The sequence below is a fragment of the Erythrolamprus reginae genome, chromosome Z (genome assembly GCF_031021105.1).
Source record: "Erythrolamprus reginae isolate rEryReg1 chromosome Z, rEryReg1.hap1, whole genome shotgun sequence".
NCBI classification, from domain to species: Eukaryota; Metazoa; Chordata; class Lepidosauria; order Squamata; family Dipsadidae; genus Erythrolamprus; species Erythrolamprus reginae.
In genome coordinates, this window is record NC_091963.1 from 104538151 (window position 1) to 104559859 (window position 21709).

Genomic DNA, 21709 nt, shown 5'->3' on the forward strand with positions numbered 1-21709 from the left:
ACAAAGTTGCCATTTTAGGGGGGAAAGAGCAAAACAATTAATACAACATAGTACTCTTGAATTAATAACTACATCTTAGAAAAACTCTAGGTGTGTAGCTAACCTAGTTGTTTTTCTCCACTAGATTTTGGGTCAGCCTGACTCACTTCACAAAGGTTGTGCAAAAATAGTAGTAGTAGTAGTAGTAGTAGTAGTAGAAATATTAGATATTGTTTGCCACCTTCAGTTATTTATAAAAATAAATAAAAGGGGTAATATAAATAAAATAAAGATCCTTTCCCCAGACAGAGACACTGAGATTTCTTTTTTAAAAAAGGGGGGGGGGAGAGAAAGGCCAATAAATGATGAAATGATGACATTGAGGAAAAGTAAACAGGATAATTTGTATCTTTTCACTTCACTTAACCTATGCACTGGTTCTCTTCACTTATGCCCTTCATTCTATATATTCACCATTTTAGTAATAAAAAATTGCTTATGGAAACAATACATTGGCGCTGTAGTACAGACATAAATCATTCCAATTCTTTGGCCAGAACTTAAGACCAGATCTCAATACAGTGTTCCCTTGATTTCTGCGGGGGATGCGTTCCGAGACCGCCCGCCAAAGTCGAATTTCTGTGAAGTAGAGAGGCGGAAGTAAATACACCATTTTTTGCTATGGACGGTATCACAAGCCATCCCTTAACACTTTAAACCCCTAAATTACCATTTCCCATTCCCTTAACAACCATTTACTCACCATTATTACTGGTACTCACCATTGAATAAGACACTTAGTGATCCTGATATTTATAAACATAATTATTTATTAACAATAATTATTTTTTTTATTTATTTGCAAAAATTATTAGTTTGGCGATGACATATGATGTCATCGGGTGGGAAAAACCGTGGTATAGGGGAAAAAACCGTGAAGTATTTTTTAATTAATATTTTTTGGGAAACTGTGGTATAGGCTATTCGCGAAGTTCGAACCCGCGAAAATCGAGGGAACACTGTACTGTATTTGCCGGTAAGTACTCGTGGAAGTATTGTTTTAGCATTGGGTTTTTGTTTTTGATTTCATGCACGGGCAAAATGGAAGCTGGACTTTTGAACATGTGGAAAATACTTATTTTAGAGTGAGATTGTTAGCACAGTGATGTCTCCTCTTCCTTGGTCAATTATGGCAACTAGTTACACCCTTTGGAACCATTCCCTGCCTTCCTTTCTCCTCCTATCTCTTGCATGGTATCAATGAAAGGAGCCCTCCACCGGGCTGATCCAGTGAGATTCTTTCCAACCGATTAATAGAAAATAATAATAATAATAATAATAATAATAATAATAATAATAATAATAATAATAATTTAGATTTGTATGCCGCCCCTCTCCGAGGATACAGGTAATCTTGTGATTTAAGTTTCATGCTCAAAGCAAACCCCTGCAATTCAGGCTGTCTTACTTTTAACAGGGGGAAAAAACTTTTTTTAAAAATCCAAACAATTTTAATGTTCAAATTTTCTTCATTCTAAATTGAAACATGTTAAATCATGCCTTGCAAACAGCAATCTTCCTTCAAGCTATTTCCCAAATGTGAAAAGCAGCCCCACACAGACAACATATTGCAAACTATTTAGCATTTCTCCTTTATTATAAATTGCAGTAAATAGAGGTTTATCAACAATTTCAACATATAAATTAAGACTCTGGAAGCAGGAAGATTATTTGTGCCTTTCACCATCTGGCCCCAGCAAAGGTGCCAATAAGCAGCAACATTTTCAATTACTTCTTAGAATTACTCACTGATAGGTCCAAGATGAAAAGTGGATTATCAGAATCAAGTCTTAAGACAAAATAGAGGCATCATAATAGAGTGAAAATGATAATAAAATAAAAACTAAAGGAAATTATATTGTTCATTACCACGAAATAAGTTATGAGACATGCAGTTACAAGGTTGATAACTTATGTTCCAATTTCAATGTTTGCCACATATACTGATGAGAATACTATCACAATGAGATCATGTCATGAAATCTGTATTACTAGTATAATAGATCTAGATCTGCAATATTCAAGACTGTTCTCTGCAGGTAAACACTTCAAGTTAGATAGGTACACATTCCGATCCAAATAAAACTCTTAAAAGTCTGATTGCAATGGAAGACTTAGGCTTATAATTTACTGTTGAAATGACTGAACGACAGAAATACTTAGGGGTGTGTGTGAAAAGTTCAAAAATGTTAGTGTTAAAGAGGACAATTGAACTATAAGTCACCCACAAAATAATTTTTAAATGTCCTCATGAATTTCATACTTGTTTTCAGAAAAAGTAAAATTGGTCCAGAATGTAAGCCTGAAAGAACTACTTTGTCAACAAATCATGTGTAGTTTGGGGATATCTTAGAAGGATGATCATTTGCAAAAGTTCAGAGTAGTGTAAGAAAAGAAATGAGAATCTAAGCATTCCCCTCTCATGTGTAGCAACACTGTTCTAATTATCTCAACAGAATTGTACATAAAATAAGAGAAATTTTAATCCTAAAATCTCTTTCTGGCAGTGGAGTATGGGAGCAAAAGCATTGTTGTGATTAATTCTCATTCATGTAGTGCGATATGCAGGATGTTTTTCATTCTGAGCACTCCTTTAGCATCACTGATTACCAAAATGTTGTCTAAAATATGTGGTCCTTGAAAACATTTGCTGTAGCATCCGTTGTACCTATACAGGACTATTGGGAAGACTTCTTATCAAGTTTTATTCTGACCCTGCAGATTTCAAAATGAAATGAGGTTGTGCCACCAACTCATTCTAAACCTCTGAAAAGGAGTAGAATAATGGCTAGAAATTAAGGCTTAAAAGACAGAGAAGCTAAAGGATCTTAGATGTTCTAAGAAATATATGAGGTTTTACTCCTGTTCATTCAGAAACACAACAGGAAAAACCAATGCTGTCGTCTCACACATAGAAAAACAAATTACATTAAATTATCCTCAAGGAAAAAAAATTACTTTATTGAATAAGCCCTGTTAAATCAACCTCCCAAATATGGCATAAGTTCTAGCTTATTTTACTTGTTTGTAAACAAGCCAAATTATTTTAATGTCCTGATCTGGTATTTACCAAGTGATGTAATTAATACCAGAAGCAAAAATTGGAAGCAAAAGTTGGAAGCAAACGTGACAAGAATTCAGGGAGGTGGGCAAGTGGGAAACATGGACTAAAGAATGACACAAGGTGGCCGGCTCTTGGTGATTTTCTCAAGTGGCTCTCCATTGCTAGCCCTCCGAATGGCTTCAATGAGCTAGAGGGACAAAACAGAGAAAACAAACTCTGTAATTTTATTTTTCATTTTCAGTAGACTTACTGAGTGAAAAAGAATAAACTCTCAAAACATCATCTGAAGTTATTGGGCAAAAGACATTCTCTTTTTAAGAAATGCCAGGAGCATATCAATGTACTGTATTTTATAATATGAATAATAAAACCAAGGATGGGAAAATAAATATCTTGTACATTTCTTTCCCCATGAACCCAGAAAATGAAGGATTTTTAACTCTCATATTGTGTGAACGAATGTTTACATTTCTACAAAGGATTTCCCTCTTCCTCCTCCCGAAGTGCCCTCTCCCCACCTATTCAGAATTATCATATTTTTGGAACAAGTTTGTTTGAAGGAAAATGGCGGTTACTGGAAGAAAATGGATAATTACTTTTCTATCACACCTACAACAGCTTTTCTACCCATAGGATAACTAGATCTAGCTTACATGTTTTATGAGGAAATGAAGTGGGACCATTAGAATAATGGTCCCACTTTATCTGGGTGAGACCATGAAATTAAAACAAGTTTTTAACAATACTACTTTATTCCTGGCATGTCTGCACAGTATTTTTTTCCATAATGTCAAGGATGATTGTAATTTCTAAAGCAAATATCAGCACCACTTTCAGCATCTAAGCAGTCCTCTACTTTTTAACTAAAACTAGTCAAATCCTACAATATGTAACAATTTGACCATTACTTTAGATATTTAAACTGTTTTAGAAAATAATTGTTTTGAGGAATAGCAGGGAAAAATAAAAACTCACGTCTTTTTCATAAGGGAATCCCCCAGTCTCAAGTTTGGAGAAGATCAATTGTCCATTTATTTCTATTTCAAAGGTACCTTTAAAAAAGATGTTGCATTATAAGAAGTTCGGGCCTTGAAGAGGGGCAGCATAGAAATCCAATAAATAAATAATAAATAAATATTACATTCACCCAGAATCAATAACCTGTTTGTGTGACCTTTCTCAAAAATCAACTTATGAAGTGACAGCAAAGGTTTCCTCTCTATATGCATGAGTATACACATCCCTACTTGGAAATGGACAATCCATGTGAAACTACACACATTAGAAGACAACTCGGAGAGGGGCGGCATACAAATCTAAGTAATAAATAATAAATAAATAAACTCATCACCTTGTAGCATAGTACATTTTTACTGGCTATACAGTAAAGCTCAACATTTCAAAAGCATTTGGAGTTCTTTAATCATTTACTAGGTATGTTTTAATATATGCACACGAATAAGCCCATATTTATATTTTAGTACCTCAAATCCTCATCTTATCCATGAGCATATACAATATATAGAGATTTCAACAGGTGACCTAGCAAATGGACAAAACATTTAATCTTTCTTTCCCAATTACTACCGTATCACCTCTTCTTATTTTAATTAGTGAGTATAAACTTCATTCTCCTAAATTGGGCTGATCATAGATTAGTTCCCTAATTCTAAGGGGTACAACCAGCCCATAGACTGGTGTTCCTCTAATGTAAATATTTATAATGCAGACATTCATTTCACAGATACAGTCTATTCATTCCATTGTATCACAAATGAAATCTTGCTGCTGCTGCTTAGTAGCATACGTGCTAACTTGTTACCTGTGCCCCCAAGACGGGATTCGATCTCCACATCAGGGTACTCTTCTTTTACAGCATTCGCCAGCTCCAGGTAGGCAGATTCAAAGCCACAGGGCTTGCTGAATAGAGAAATGTAGTGTTGGTGTTAAAGTTAGGTGGAAGATTGGGCAAAAAAGTGAATGTTGGATGGAGACAATATTTATTTTTTATATGTGAACTACCTGTTTCTCATTTTGAAAATGGCACTAAAACATGGTTCACACGAAACTGAAGAATTCACAAAGATTGTATGTACTGTTTGTATATCATCTTACTTTGGAAGGAGGGGCTGGATTCCAATATTTTGCAACTACTATAAGGGGGGGAAAAAGCACTGTTCCATAAAATATAGGAACATAGAATGGGAAATATAGGAATATAGAATGGGCACGGGATGAGGTATCATCAGTACGCGGATGATACCCAGTTGTACATTTCCATCCCATGTCCAGTCAACGAAGCAGTGGATGTGATGTGCTGGTGCCTGGAGGCTGTTGGGGTCTGGATTGGTGTCAACAGAGTCAAACTAAACCCTGATAAGACGGAGTGACTGTGGGTTTTGCCTCCCAAGGACAATTCCATCTGTCCGTCCATCACCGGGGGGGGGGGGGAAGAAACACTGACCCCCCTCAGAGAGGGTCTGCAACTTGGGCATCCTCCTCGATCCACAGCTCACATTAGAGAAACACCTTTCAGCTGTGGCGAGGGGGGCATTTGCCCAGGTCCCGTCAACTAAACAATATCGTCTGGCAGGTCCCAGGGAAAGAGCCTTCTCTGTGGCGGCCACGACCCTCTGGAACCAGCTCCCTCCAGAGATCAGAATTGCCCCCACCCTCCTCACCTTTCGTAAGCTCTTTAAAACCCACCTCTGTCGTCAGGCTTGGGGAAATTGAGATATTCCTTCCCCCCAGGCCTATACAATTTATGCATGGTATGTTTGGTTTTTAATAAGGGTTTTTTAGTTATTTTAAATATTAGATTTGTTATACGCTGTTTTATTATTGCTGTTAGCTGTCCTGAGTCTATGGAGAGGGACGGCATACAAATCTAATAAATAAAATAAATAAATAAATAAAAACTCGTGCCAGTATTCTGCTTTCTAGGCAAGCTTCTGTCATTAAACTCTGAACTATGGCAGACAAACTAGTTTTTTGTCTTCTGGGATTGATAAAATATAGATAGGCAGGCTAAATAAACCTTGAGAACACATAAACGTTCTCCCAATATCAAGGAGCCAAACTAAATCCCTCTGTTATTTGCTCTTAAAGTGATATTTGGTTTCTGAGGAGCCCGGAAAGGGATGTTATTCTGTTCCTACTAATCTGTAAAAAAGCAGGTCGAGGTGGTTATACCATAAAGTTTACGGCATAAACCAGACTATAGCTGCGGAATTCTGGGAATTGAAGTTCTCGCCTCTTGAAAATTGCCGAAATGCTGCTATAAACGAAAAATTCGGAGAAGGGCGAGATACAAATCTAATGAATTGAATTGAATACTGGTACAAGAGCAAGGAAATTAAGATGGAAACATGGAGGAAAGAAAAGGCGACTCTCTATCTCCCAGCTCTAGCAGAGCAACTGAAGAGAAACCAGGGAGCGAAATCAGGAAGCATCAGGAAACATAGCAACCATCTCTCGCGGCCTCCATAGATGGGCGGGATTACCCTCTGCCGAGGCGTGGCCTTCCACCCATAGGCGCCTCCCCCCCCCTGCTCTCTTTTGCTTACCAGTATTCCACTACGATATGAATCCCTCTTCCGGTAACGGGCGGGACCTCCGTAATCGGTTCCCCTGCTCCGTCGCTCATCATGCCAACTGTTAGCGAGTCCACGGAACCCACCCCAGAGCGTTCCCGTCTCAGTCGGGCCGAGGTTTCCAAAACCCAAGGCTGACTTCCTGTGGGTTGATACCTCATCAACCCACTTCCGCCTTCGGCCCCTTGGCGAATGCCGAGAATTATGTGGGCTTTCAGCGACCTTGCTGGGTCACGTGAAGCGGGCTTCTAATGGGTCTTTCGTTTCCTTCCATTCCTCGGATTCCACTATCTCTTTGCCGAGGGCTTGAGCTCCCCCTGCTGATCATTAGCATAATCGTTATGCAGATCCTATCCGTTCTCTTTAAAAACCAGCTGTATCCTTTCTCTCTCCAGTTCTCCAGGTCGCTACCATGGAAACGCCGCAAGGGAGCACTACTGTTCAGGTGGTTAACTGGCGAAGTTCCTTTGATTCAACTTTAAGAGTTTGATGTCAAACTTGCCATTCTCTCTATTGATGGCATGCGAAGCGTCTGCTGCCAAAGAGCCCTTCCTCAGGCACTCTCTGTCCACAGGCTAATCCCGTGGTTGTGGAAAATCCAAACCCAAATGCAAACTTTCTGTCTGTATCAACCATCTTGCCTTCAAGAACTCATGCGATTGTAGGGAATCGGTATCAATGGATTTGCCACCTCCACAATCTGGTGGTCATGTCCTTGCTTCCCAATCTGGTGGTGAGCTATTGCAATTCTTGTTGAAGGAAATACATTTTTGAGATAGGTTGCTTCTAAGTAGTCATGCCAAAGAGGAATCTAATTGTGGGGTCCTTAGTGGTCTTTGACCATGAGATTTTCTTGTTGATGTTTCATTAACAAACTAGATAACATCATCAGTGGTAGAAGGGAGTAGGGAATGGGGATTGCTCTTATGTTTATATGCCAGTGTCTTGTCTATTGGTATTAGTGGAAATGTTCTTGGAGGTTCTTGATTAACTATTTTATGTTAGTTTGTTTGCATTGTTGGTTTCTTGATTGTTGATCTAAATTTAATCTTGGTGTTAATCTCTATTCCTATGAGTGTTGATTACTGGTGAGGAGGCATTTTGATATTCTTGTTTCCTTATTTTAACAGCACATCCATGAACATCAAGCAGCAGCCAGAAGACATACTGAAAACTCCTTAATTTCATTACAAATGGACAGACTCAACCATAGCTTCAACTATAAAACTGTGATTATCCTAGCTCAAGCCAAGTCCCAAAGTCTCAGAGAATTCTTGAAGCCTGGCATTCAGACAAATTGATCATCAACATACATGTGGAGATAAACAACATCAACATTTTCTCAAAAGAGAAAATGTAAATGCCAAAGGGAAACAAAACTATCCTGTGCATCTGCTTCCCTTTCCATCTTCATGATAATACAATACAAACCTCTACATTCCAGGTTTTGGGGCCAGCTTCACCAATCTTGAGTGGCAGCAGCTTTGGCAACCTGTAGTTTAAAACATCAGGAAGGCACCAGATTGTTTATAATATAGGACTGCTTTATTTTTCTTAATATGACTAGGAGCAGTGGTGAAATGCTATGGGCACGCCCTGGTTTAGGCCTACCGGTAGCAGTGGTTGCCAGTGGTTCGGAGAATTGGTGATGGCAGTAGCACGATACTCCACGCACTCTCCTGGATGTCACAATTTTCTTGATTTTTACACTCTGTTCATGCACAAAATCTTCTGTGCATGTGCAGAGGGTTAAAAAGTGTGAAAAGTAAGTAGATTTCACCACTGATTAGGAGAGCATAAAAGAAAAAAAAGAAAAAAGTGTTGATCAATCCCCTAACATTTTGATTTTTAAAATAACAGCAATTCAAGATGTATATAAAGCATTATGGAAAACATATTACTTAAAATTATAAACAGTTCCAAATATCTACTTACCACTCTTAAAGCTGCATACTTTTAAGTTCCAAATTAGGGGGTGGTAATCAAGAAATGGGCATTGTATCCGATATATGATGCTCAAAACAACTGTTTCTTATATCAAGGCAAATAATGTGAAAATACTATCTAATACAGAGGTATCTCTACTTAAGAACACCTCTATTTAAGAACTTTTCTAGATAAGAACCGGGTGTTCAAATTTTTTTTGCCTCTTCTTAAGACCCATTTTCTACTTAAGAATCCGAGCCCAGAAAAATTTCCCAAGAAGTTTGAGAGCGGCATGAAGGCCCGGCCAGTTTCCTGCCATCCCCCCTTTAATCCCAGCCATCTTGGGCTTTTCTGGGCTGCCAGAGAAGCCTTTCAGTGGCGCTTAAGGAGGCTTTGGCAGCCCAGAGTGAACAAAGCATTTTCCTTTCTCTGGGCGCTTGGAGAGGGAATAAACCACTTCGCTGTGGTGACTCCCTTGCACGGTCACCCACACACCCGGTGCGAGGTTGCCTCCTGGAGCGTCTGGGTGCGGAAAGGCAAAAGGGGGTGCTTCGCCCCAGCCAGATCAACTCGGCTACAATCATCACAGTGAAGGAAGGGTGCCGGCTACAAAGCGAGCAAGCGAGAGAAGGGGGGAACCCTTCAGCATGGGAAGGAAGAGGAAGTAGGTAGCAGCAGCAGCTGCCTTTCAGTCAAAGGAGCAGGAGGTTCCCCCCTCTCATCTACCTGGTTTTCTCAATCTGGCGCAGTGTACGGGAGGCAGCCTCACGCCGGACATATGGGAGGCACATGCTTCTCCTCACCGCCTCAGAGTCCCTCTTTTTTTTTTTTAAGCCTTAAAGTTTCCCATCACTTCACCTTCTTCCTTCGGCAGCGACTGTCCTCCTCCTCTTCTTCCTCCTTCTCCTCCCACCCAAATTCCAAGCCTTTATTTCTTTCCTAATGGGTTTGCACACATTATTTGCTTTTACATTGATTCCTATGGGGAAAATTGCTTCTACAGTAATTACAAACTTTTAAACTTAAGAACCTGGTTACAGAATGAATTAAGTTCTTAAGTAGAGATACCATTGTACTTTTATCTAATAATAGCTTGTAGAAAAACTCTACTATTTCAGGCTTTCTCATTCTTGGCTCGAATGATTTTTCTTCCTAGGTTTATTGTACAAGATTTTATTGTTGGTGTTTTACTATTATTATCTATTAGTTATTTTATCTTTTTATTTTAGTTGTTAATACGTTACAAGTCACATTAGAAATTTTGGGGAGGAAAGCGACATAATGTATCCCAAAATTTACACCTTTACTTACAAATAAAGAGCTGTTCTGTGTACAGAATGAATTAAATCCTACAGCTGGGTTGAAGTAAGTAAGGTCACACCTGGATAATACCCCTGGGATGCCTCAGGGGTCGGTCCTCTCTCCCCTGCTATTTAATATCTACATGAAATCGCTGGGTGAGATCATCCAAGGGCATGGGGTGAGGTATCATCAGTACGCTGATGATACCCAGCTTTACATCTCCACCCCATGTCCAGTCAGCGAAGCAGTGGAAGCGATGTGCCGGTGCCTGGAGGCTGTTGGGGTCTGGATGGGTGTCAACAGACTCAAACTCAACCCTGATAAGACGGAGTGGCTGTGTGTTTTGCCTCCCAAGGACAATTCCATCTGTCCGTCCATTACCCGGGGGTGTGTGTGGAGTCATTGACCCCCTCAGAGAGGGTCTGCAACTTGGACATCCTCCTCGATCCACAGCTAACATTAGAGAACCATCTTTCAGCTGTGGCGAGGGGGGCGTTTGTCCAGGTTCGCCTGGTACACCAGTTGCGGCCCTATTTGGACCGGGAGTCACTGCTCACAGTCACTCATGCCCTCATCACCTCAAGGTTCGACTACTGTAATGCTCTCTACATGGGGCTACCTTTGAAGAGTGTTCGGAAACTTCAGGTCGGGCAAAATGCAGCTGCGAGAGCAATCATGGGCTTCCCTAGGTATGCCCATGTCACACCAACACTTCGCAGTCTGCATTGGTTGCCGATCAGTTTTCGGTCACAATTCAAAGTGTTGGTTATGACCTATAAAGCCTTTCAAGGCATCGGGCCAGAATATCTCTGAGACCGCCTTCTGCCGCACGAATCCCAGCGATCGGTTAGGTCCCACAGAGTTGGCCTTAGATTAGATTAGATTAGATTAGATTTATTGGATTTATATGCCGCCCCTCTCCGCAAACTCGGGGCGGCTCACAACAATAATAAAAAACAGTACATAATAACAAATCCAATGCCCACCAATCCAATTACAGTTTAAAATTAATAAATTCATAAAACAATCCCAATGTATATAAAAACAGACACACAGTCAATCAATCAATGGCAAAACAACATGGGCAAGGGGGAGATGTTTAGTTCCCCCATGCCTGACGGCAGAGGTGGGTCTTAAGGAGTTTACGAAAGGCAGGGAGGGTGGGGGCAATCCTAATCTCAGGGGGGAGCTGGTTCCAGAGGGTCGGGCCCCCCACAGAGAAGGCTCTTCCCCTGGGTCCCGCCAGATGGCATTGTTTGGTTGACGGGACCCGGAGAAGGCCGACTCTGTGGGACCTAACCGGTCGCTGGGATTCGTGCGGCAGGAGGCGGTCCCGAAGATATTCTGGTCCGGTGCCATGAAGGGCTTTATAGGTCATAACCAACACTTTGAATTGTGACCGGAAACTGATCGGCAACCAATGCAGACTGCGGAGTGTTGGAGTGATATGGGCATACTTAGAGACGCCCATAATTGCTCTCGCAGCTGCATTCTGCACGATCTGAAGTTTCCGAACACTTTTCAAAGGTAGCCCCATGTAGAGAGCGTTACAGTAGTCGAGCCTCGAGGTGATGAGGGCATGAGTGACTGTGAGCAATGACTCCCGGTCCAAATAGGGCCGCAACTGGCACACCAGGCGAACCTGGGCAAACGCCCCCTTCTCCGGGTCCCGTCGACTAAACAATGTCGTCTGGCGGGACCCAGGGGAAGAGCCTTCTCTGTGGGGCCCCGACCCTCTGGAACCAGCTGCCCCCGGAGATTAGAATTGCCCCCACCCTCCTTGCCTTTTGTAAACTTCTTGAAACCCACCTCTGCCGCCAGGCATGGGGAAACTGAGACACCTCCCCCGGGCCTATATAGTTTATGCAAGGTATGTTTGTGTGTATGTTTTCTTTTCAATAAGGGGTTTTTAGTGACTTTTAATTATTAGATTTGTTATATATTGTGTTATTTATTTATTTATTGGATTTGTATGTCTCCCCTCTCCAGAGACTCGAGGCGGCATACAAATCTAATAAATAATAATAATAATAATAATAATAATAATAATAATAATAATAATAATTAAGAGCCAATTGGTGAAGTGATTAAGGCATCAGACTAAAAACCAAGAGACTATGATTTCTAGTCCAACCTTAAATACAGTGTCAGCTGGGTGACCTTGAGCCAGTTGCTTTCTCTCAGCCCTAGGAGGAAAGCAATGGAAAACCACTTCAGAAAAATCTTGTCAAGAAAATGCGGTCCATCTTGTCCATGCAGTCTCTGAGAATTGGGCACAATGGAAGGGGGAAAAAAACCTGATAAGTAAGTCCCTGAAGTTTAATAGAATTTATTTTTATGTAAATATGAATGTAATCATGTTTTTCAGTGAATAGATATATAATCTGTAAGTTATGCAGATATGAATATACAGTACTATGTAAATACAAAAGTGAAACAATTGTCTTGATCTATACCAAGTCTATAATTTTCCTTCCTTTTTTTATTTTAAACTATCTTGCCAAAGGCTAAAATTAATACACTGATTGATTGATTATGTACCATCAAGTCATATATAAACGAATTAGATTTCAAAATTTTACAAATGTTAGCTATTTTAGTTAGCTAAATTTGAATAAGGTAAAACTGTTCCTTTTCGGAACCACATTTTGGAATTCAGGATAGGGAATCCAGTATGTTTTGGAATGAAAGATGGATGGTTGTTTTTTTAACAACTGGGGGTTTTAGATTAGATTTAGATGTGTTTTAACATTTGGGTTTCTTACATGTTCTATTTATATTTATTCTTGTTTTGTAAGCTGCCCTGAGTCTATGGAGAATGGCGCCCTAGAATTCCAAATAATAAATAAATACATTTTTATTCTTTGAAAAAATATTTTTAAATTGTTGAAATATGGATCTATCAGTTTTATTTGGTGAAGATTGGCATCTAAAGATTCTCTTCTTACTCTAAGAAGTTCATTATGCCAGTTCTTTCCTTCTTCAGGAGAATATGGAACGAGTGGCTTCAGGATTCCAGTTTATGGGATGGATCTACAAGGATCAAATTGCTTTGATGCCCAAAGGCCAGTGAAAAGTAAGAGATACTTGCAATTCTTTTTTTCCAGACCCAAAGCCAATATCACAATGTCTTGTTCCTTTAAAGTGACATGTATACATTATATAATACAAGATTTCTCAGATTTGGGGCATAGCTGAGGACTTAGATCAGAGGTAGACTGTCTTTTCTGGACCAATGGGCACTTTGATTAGATTAGATTTATTGGATTTATATGCCGCCCCTCTCCGCAGACTCGGGGCGGCTCACAACTATGGCAAAAGCAGTACATAGTATCAAATCTAATATTTAGCAAACTAAATTATAGTTTTAGGTTAAAAAATTCATAAAAGCAACCCCAATATATATAAAAAACAAGCACACAATCAATCATACACCAAAACAACATAGGTAAGGGGGAGATGTTTCAATTCCCCCATGCCTGATGGCAGAGGTGGGTTTTAAGGAGTTTACGAAAGGCAAGGAGGGTGGGGGCAATCCTAATCTCTGGGGGGAGCTGGTTCCAGAGGGTCGGAGCCACCACAGAGAAGGCTCTTCCCCAGGGTCGCACCAGACAACATTGTTTAGTCGATGGGACCCGGAGAAGGCCAACTCTGTGGGACCTAACCGGTCGCTGGGATTCATGTGGCAGAAGGCGGTCCCGGAGAGAGAGAAAGAAATAGAGAGAGAAAGAGAGAGAAAGAGTGAGAGTAAGAGAGAGGGGGGAGAAAGAGAGAGTATGAGAGAGAAAGAAAGCAAGAGAGAGAGAAAGAGAAAAAGCAAGAGAGAGAGAGAGAAAAATAGAGAGAGAAAGAGAGAGAGAGTAATAGGATATAGGTCATAACCAACACTTTGAATTGTGACCGGAAACTGATCGGCAACCAATGCAGACTGCGGAGTGTTGGAGTAACATGGGCATACCTAGAGAAGCCCATGATTGCTCTCGCAGCTGCATTCTGCACGATCTGGAGTTTCCGAACATTTTTCAAAGGTAGCCCCTTGTGGAGAGCATTACAGTAGTCGAGCCTCGAGGTGATGAGGGCATGAGTGACTGTGAGCAATAACTCCCGGTCCAAATAGGGCCGCAACTGGTGCACCAGGCGATCCTGGGCAAATGCCCCCCTCGCCACAGCTGAAAGGTGTTTCTCTAATGTGAACTGTGGATTGAGGAGGATTTTAGAAGCATGTTGTGGGCAGTCTCAAAAAATAATTGTTATGAAATGCTTGTCTTACAAAATGATAGCAGTAAAAAGCATGGGCAGTCATAAAACATGCATTGTCAAGAAGCATTTCTTCTTTTCCCCTTTCTTGATACCTGATACCATACTTGTATAATATTTAAGTTTATGTCTGGTTGGGTGAGCACATTTTCAAAGAAAACACTGGATTCTTTTCACCATTCATATTTTCTAAGAATCCCTATGAGGTCTCTAGAGATCCTAGAAACAATCTGGTACATATTTTTGGAGGGTGAAATAAAGATTATTTTGAGTGGGAATTGGACTGCCCACAGGTTTGGCAAAAGTGCAACAGTTAAAGAAAGCTTTATTGTGTTTTTTAATAAACCACAGTGAGAATTAAATGTTCAGCACTCCAAACTACAATATTGTGAGATTAGTCAGATTAGTCCACGAGAATATTAAAAAGGTAAAATATGATTGGTAGATTTTTAAGACTTTTGAACCGAGAAAAATAGTTGTACTGTAAGCAATTTAATGGGAATTTGCATTATTTGTGTTTTGAAGGATAGCATTCTAAGAGGACAGATACTGTGACGTGAAAGAAATTGGTAGTTAATTAATATAGTCAACTTCGGATCTGCTTGAATAGAATCTGACTTGTATTCTCAAAAGAGAATTGCAAAAATATAAATTCCCTTGTTTCCAGAGAAGTAAACATTTTTTGAGTATGGTATAGAGGGAATTATATTTGCACTACAAGATAGCAATGAATAATGGTTATTCAACTTAATCTTAGTCTCTTAATCTTAAATTAAGACTAGTAAGAATTTCAATAGAAGAGAGTATTTGTAGCTCAGGGTGCTGAATTTGATGGTTTTATTGCAGATGTTTCATTACCAAAGAAAAGCACCCAGCTCAGAGAGCACCAAGGGTCTATAATAGGAGTTCATGTCTCCAACTCTAGAAAGTACAAGGTTATTTCTATGAATAAAGACCCTAGTCAGCTTGTGTACAATCTTGTAAAATGTCCTTTAATGTATATGTGCTTTGAATCATTTCAGATTCTAGATTTAATGAATGTATTGGATTGGTGTAAGGATACTGATGGTGAACCTGTGTCACAAGTGACATGCGGATCCATATCTGAAGGGCACGCAAGGCGTTGCCCTATGTCAGCTCCAGTGCATGTGAGCCTGCTGGCCATCTGATTTTTGGCCTTCTTTTCAGCCGTTTTCACTCTCTTCATGGCAAAAATGGCCCAATGGGCCAACTGGAAGTTCACTTATGTGCTTCACCCCCAGCTGACTTTTTGATGTCAGAGGTTTTCAGGAATGTCTTCGGCTTTGGACAGTTGCAGCCAGGCTTCCTATATCTCAGCCCATTTCTTCTGCAGCCAATGAGGCTTTCCTGAATGCCTATGTAACATATAACAGAGCTCTGGATCTATCTGGAGCTCTGTTATTAGCTGCAGAGACCTTCAGGAAAGCCTTCCCAACTGCAGAAAAAAGGGGCCAAGGTGTGCAAGGCCTGGCTGCAACTATTTGAAGATAAGTAGTGGGTGGTTCTACTTCCTTTTGTTTCTAAACCTCCAATTGGCCTGTGGGGCCATTTTTCACCATCTGCAGGCTCCAGGAGGCTTTCCTGAACCCTGGGGAGAGCAAAAAACAGCCCAACAGGCCTACCGGAAGTTTGGAGGCTTCCGTAAGGCCTGTGTGCACGTGCCAGGGGTGTGCATGCATGCACAGAGCATTATTATGAGTGTGAACATAAGAAGAGCCGTGCTGAATCAAGCCAAAGCCCATCGAGTCCAGCATTCTGTGTCACACAGTGGCCCACCAATTGTCCATGGGGATTTTGAGCAGAAAGAGAAGGCAAAACCCTCCCTTTCCCTTCACCCCCAACAAATGGTACTCAAAGGGAATCCTGCCTGCCTCAACCAACATAGAGGCGGCACCTGGACATCCGTTTCAATAACCACCGATACACTTGGCATCCATGAATCTGTCTAATCCTGCCTTGAAGCTATCAAGGCTGACAGCTGTCACGACCTCTTCTGGAAGTGAATTCCATAAACCAACAACCCATGGTGTGAGCACGCGCACACATGCTATTTTGTGCAGAAATGGGAAACACCCACCATGGCGTGGAACACTATCCCACCAGCAAAAATGGAGCTACACACCAGGCACAGGCAGCTGGAGGGCTGCGGGAAAGCTGGGCTGAGGTCCAGAGAGGGGCAACCATCACGGGTGCCGTAGGCCATGGCTTGGGTGCTTCGGGCTCGGTGGAGAGTACAGCCACGCGGCCGGAGCTGGGGCCTGCTGCCACTGTTGCCGGAGCTTCGTTTGGCATTTTCTTACTTCCACCGCAGAAACAACGAAATGTCGAGTAAAGCAACAGCGGCAGCCGGCCCGAGTTCCGCTGAGCGGTTGTGCTCTCCCACACTGCAGTCGGCATCTCAGGCCGTGGCAGTGGGGCGGCTGAGTGAGTCATCGCACTGCCACGGTGAGAGATGCCTGCTGCAGTGCGGGAGAGCACAGCTGCGTGGCCAGAGCTGGGACGGGGGGAGGCGCCGCTTTTCAGTTGCTTGACATTCCCTTGCTTTCCCCCACATGCAGAAGCAAGGAAATGCCAAAAATTGGCAAAATGATGTGCGTGCTTCAGCCACTGTACATGCACAGGAAGCTGAAGGGCACGTGCTCAGGCCCCCCACCACAGCGTTCAAGTAGGGCTGCAAATGTCTGCCGTTCATTGTGTATATGCACACCCTCTTGGCATCTGTGCTGAAAAAGGTTCACCATCACTGGTGTAGGAGAAGAGCAGGCAGAGCTGGAGACCAAAGTTAAACATATCATGAGCTTAGAGTCATTATGTTGCTACCAATGATTGGTTGGTTGGTTGGTTGGTTGGTTGGTTGGTTGGTTGGTTGGTTGGTTGGTTGGTTGGTTGGTTTATTTATTTGATCTATGATCTATGTCAAACTCTTGAATTCTTTTGATCCTTGTTTGGCATTAATTTGTTGACTAAATTTTTATGTGTAGCTTTAAGCAAGAAATCTTTGAACTGCAGCTTGTATAGTCCACAACTTTTGTGTCTGACAGGCAGGGGAGGGGTACTGCCCAGAAAGGGGAACGACACGCAGTGGGGTAGTGAAAATGGAGCTCCACCCCCAGAGCACCCAATTTGCACTGAAAGATGTTGAAATAAAACACAGGGCGTCCTGCATAGGCCATGCCCACAGTGTAGTAGTAAAATTTTTAGTAGCCCTTCCCTGCTGACAGGTGATATTGTTTCACTTTCTTCCATAAAACATCTAGTCAATTCTGCTTAATTAAGAACTTCTGTTCTCAAATTCTGCCTGAATGCAGCAGAAATACAAGCTAAAAGCTTTTTTGAAAACTCTTAAATATTTTTTTCTCTCGATTATTATTTTTTTCCTTACTCCTCATTTTTACTATTAGTTTCTCTCCAATGCAAAATTCTAAGATTGGATTAAAAATGTGGATACGATGCTTAATATTTTATTTCAAAAACTGAGTATTTATCTCATTTTGATGCCAATTAAAAAAACCCTCCTATTATGGTTGCCAAATACAATGGGTTTCAAAACTGCAGTGCTGATTTAGTTCTAGCTGTGCATGATATTGCTTGAGGAGATACACTTGCTTGCAAGGCAAGAGAAAACAAGTTTGCTATCAGCATAATGAAATTGACTAGACTGGATTAAACCTGACTAGAATGATTAAGAAGAGGTTGGGAAATAATCAGGGTAGAGGTTTTCATGCTCTATGATAGCATCACTCTCTTAAATGATAAATATGTGACTGACCCCCACAAAAACATTTAATAATTTAATTGAGGTTAGGACTAGGCTGTTCATTGGCCCGTTTTTCACTGTCCCGGGTTTCAAGAGGCTTCCTTGAAGCCTGGGTACAGCAAAAATGGGCGAAAATCTGCTGGCGGAACTGACATAGGGCCCTCCAATATGGCTTTGCGTGGTACCTGTGGCACATGTGCCATAGGTTTGTCATCATGGCCCTGTACCATTTCAGACAAATGATGATCCAGTCTCTTCTTTAAACTTCCAGTATTGAGGCATTCACAACTGCTGGAGGCAGGCTGATTAATTGTTCTAACTGTCAAGAAATGTCTCCTTAGTTCTAGATTTCTTCTCTCCTTGATTCGTTTCCACTCATTGCTTCATGTTCTACTCTCAGGTGCTTTGGAGAACAGCCTGACTCCCTCTTCTTTGTGACAATCCCTGAGATATTGTGTCCCCTAAACCTTCTTTCCATTAAGCTAGACATGCCAAGTTCCTGCAACTAGTCTTCGTGTGTTTTAGCCTCCAATCTCCTAATCTTCTTTGTTGCTCTTCTCTGAAGTCTTTTTAGAGTTTCCACATCTTTTTTATAGCGTAATAGTTGAACAGGAAGTTACATTTCAAAACCGTTTGAATGAAAGAATGCATTCAATTTCCTTAAATCTTACAAAATATCATAGCATCACAGTTCCGCCTGGATGTTTCAGTCCTCTTACCCAAGGAGTCCACTTGGTCAACATATTTTCCTACCAATCTTTTACTTGGTATAACTGGTTATAACAGCTTGCAATACCTAATTTTCAAGGAGTGTTTCATCTAGCATCTTTCCACTAACGACTTTCACAATCAGAATTGCCCTTCCAACAAACAAAAGATAAAACATAAAGGGTTAATGTTAAAAAAACCAGGTAAACTTTAAAAAAAAGAAAAAAATAATTTCTACACTATCTCCTGGCCTTGTAATATAGAAGCATTCTCCTTCCACCCCCTTTTTTGGTTTATGTGGTTGATATAAATCAATCTCACAAGAGATAAACAAAATCATTTTAAATTGAAAATATGATTTATGAAGTCTGGTTTACAAAAATTTATGCACTGCTCTTGGCAAATCACAAGGTGGTGCTGGTTTGATATATCAGTAACCTTTGGAGAGAGGCAGGTTTCAAGTTATATATCAGTTTCAACAAATTAAGACAGAAAAGTAAATCTTTAAATCAGATTTGCTGTATAACTGGAATTGCACAGAATGTACTTCATATGCAGAGGAAAAGGAGGGGGAATTCGTAACATAGGGAAATGTAATAAAGCAAAAGTCTAACTAGAATAGTTACATATTCCTTAGAGATAGCATGAATCTCAAAGTTCTCTGTTATTTTATACTGCATTTCTCCAGATCTCTGTTTTTAGTCATTCATCAGAGTTAAAAAATGGCACACAACCTGTTGTGGTTGGCTCTGGCCCAGCTCCTGCCCCAGGGAATGGGGAGGTGGATGCAGGGGAAAATTCAACATGTTACAGGCCTGTGTTATTGCCGACAGAATCAGTTCAGAGTTTAGTTTTCTCATACGAAGAAGAAGGTGGGAGTGACTCGGCAGAGGAGGGCTTGGCACACAGCCCAGGCAGTCACTCTTCCTTATCTTCCATTGATTCAGGTGATGACATTTTGGACCCACGCAAGCGCAGAATTATGCGTAGAAGAGACCAAATAAGAACATATTACAGGAAATAAGGGAGGCCACCTGTGTTTGGGTGGGGCTCCAGTAATTAGGGCTGTGGGTTTGGCCGTTGTGGAAGAATATCTGATCGGAGTTCGTCAGGAATCCTGTGTTTTCTGGACTTTGTTGCTTTTTCACGCCTTGGAAAACAAAGCAGAGCAATGTGTGTGTGTGTCTCACTTCGTTGGAAGAAGAAGGGATGTGAAGTTTCTTCACAGCTGCTAGCTAAGTACTTAATTACTGCTTAAGGAAATTGTACAGACTACCCGGTTGTTTTGGGAAGAGTGCTCTTTGCAATACAAAAAGAGTGCTTAGCTTATTTTGAATTTTGTGATAAAGAACATTGTTTTGAATTTTCAAACGTGTGTGTGTGTGTGTCTGAAATTTGTACCCTTGAATTTTCGGGAGGCTCCTATCAAAGAGCCCGGCAGAACACAACCTAGCTAAGGTATATCAACTTTTTGTTCTGTCTTCAGACTTCTACCACCACCACCCCACAAGTATTCAAATGTAAATCCAGAAAAGAGAGATAGCTAAGAAATCTGCCTTTGGTGTAAATGATAGGAAGAACGTGCATGACCCCTGTGAATAACAATTGAAAACCAGATACTATTTCATAATTGGCATGGCAGAGATGCTGCAGATTGGCTATTCCCAGCACTTACACTGATGCCTCTCCCTTTCCCCAACTCATTACTGTACTATACTGTATTTTGAAATTTGTTTTTCAGAATTACAGGAATGCAGCAGTGTTCTTAAGTTAAATTTAGATAACTCTACTTAAATTTTCAGTACAGATAGTTCTTGGTTAATGACTACTTGTTCAGCAATGTTTTGCAGTTACAATGGTGCTGAACAAGTGTTGATTATGATTGATCCTTTTAATTCTAGCTGTCCCCTCTACGATCATATGATTTTGATTTGAGCGTTTGGCAACTGGTTTGCACTTACGTTGTAATAGCATCCCACATGATAATAATTTGTGACTTTTTTTATCAGCTTCCCCAAGTAAAGCCAAGAGGGAGGTTGGCAGAGAAGATCAAAAATTCTTTGGGTAAGTCTCACATGTCTACACTCTCTCCCCGAGGCTTGCTATGCCCATACTGCATCTCTCTCTGGCCACTTGCACACCATTCTTGACAACTGACACCCCCTTGTGCACCTTCATCTGGCAGCAGTCTTCCAAAGCCTCACTGTACTTGTGCTGTGCCTTACCTTCCCCCACTATTTCTCCGGGACCGCCTTCCACCGCATGAATCCTAGTGGCCAATCAGATCCCACAGAGTTGGCCTTCTCCGTGTCTCGTCGACTAAACAATGCCGTCTTGTGGGACCCAAGGGTAGAGCCTTCTCTGTGGTGGCCCCGGCCCTCTGGAACCAACTCCCCCGGAGATTCGAATTGCCCCTACTCTTCCCGCCTTCCGCAAGATGTTGAAGACCTATCTATGTCGCCAGGCATGGGGGGAATAACTACCTCTTCCCTCCACCACCACCTTTTTTTCCTGACTGTAATACATGAGAATGGTGTGATTGTGCAGTACTGATTGTTTTTAATACCTATGGGTTTTAAATTTTGTTTTTAATTTATATTGGATTTATACTCTGTATATTGTATTGTTGTTGTTGTTGTGAGCCGCCCCGAGTCTTCAGAGAGGGGTGGCATACAAATCTAATAAATAGTAAATACTAAATACTATTCACACATCTTTCCTCCCTCTTCCAATTGGCAGATGCCACTTACCTATCTGCAATTTCTTGCTAGATTCCCACTGCCTTTACTTGTTGGAAACTGGCAGGAAATTGTGAAGATAAGTTCACCGAATAACTCACAACCTTACTTAACAATGGCAACCAGAACTGCAGGGATTGCCATCGCTCAGTGGCGCAAAGTGATGGAACCATTGCTATAAGACCCTGCCAGTGGGAAATAGAGAGACATTCCATTTTAAAGTCCCTTCAGGGTAGGAAACATCGTGAGATCAGACCTGTAGGCCTATCCATGATCAGTTCTGATTGCTTGTCCCTAACATGTT

At 41.1% G+C, this 21709-nt stretch overlaps 1 protein-coding gene across 1 annotated transcript; it reads right to left on the reverse strand.

The window, feature by feature from the left end:
• Positions 1-1617: 1617 nt before the first annotated feature.
• On the reverse strand, positions 1618-6988 carry MIEN1 (migration and invasion enhancer 1). Its single transcript, XM_070766809.1, has 4 exons — positions 6670-6988; positions 4926-5023; positions 4079-4155; positions 1618-3290 (listed from the first exon to the last, which is right to left on the reverse strand). Exons 1-4 carry the CDS (start codon positions 6855-6857, stop codon positions 3207-3209), a joined length of 447 nt encoding a protein of 148 aa, XP_070622910.1. The 5' UTR covers positions 6858-6988; the 3' UTR covers positions 1618-3206.
• Positions 6989-21709: the final 14721 nt, after the last annotated feature.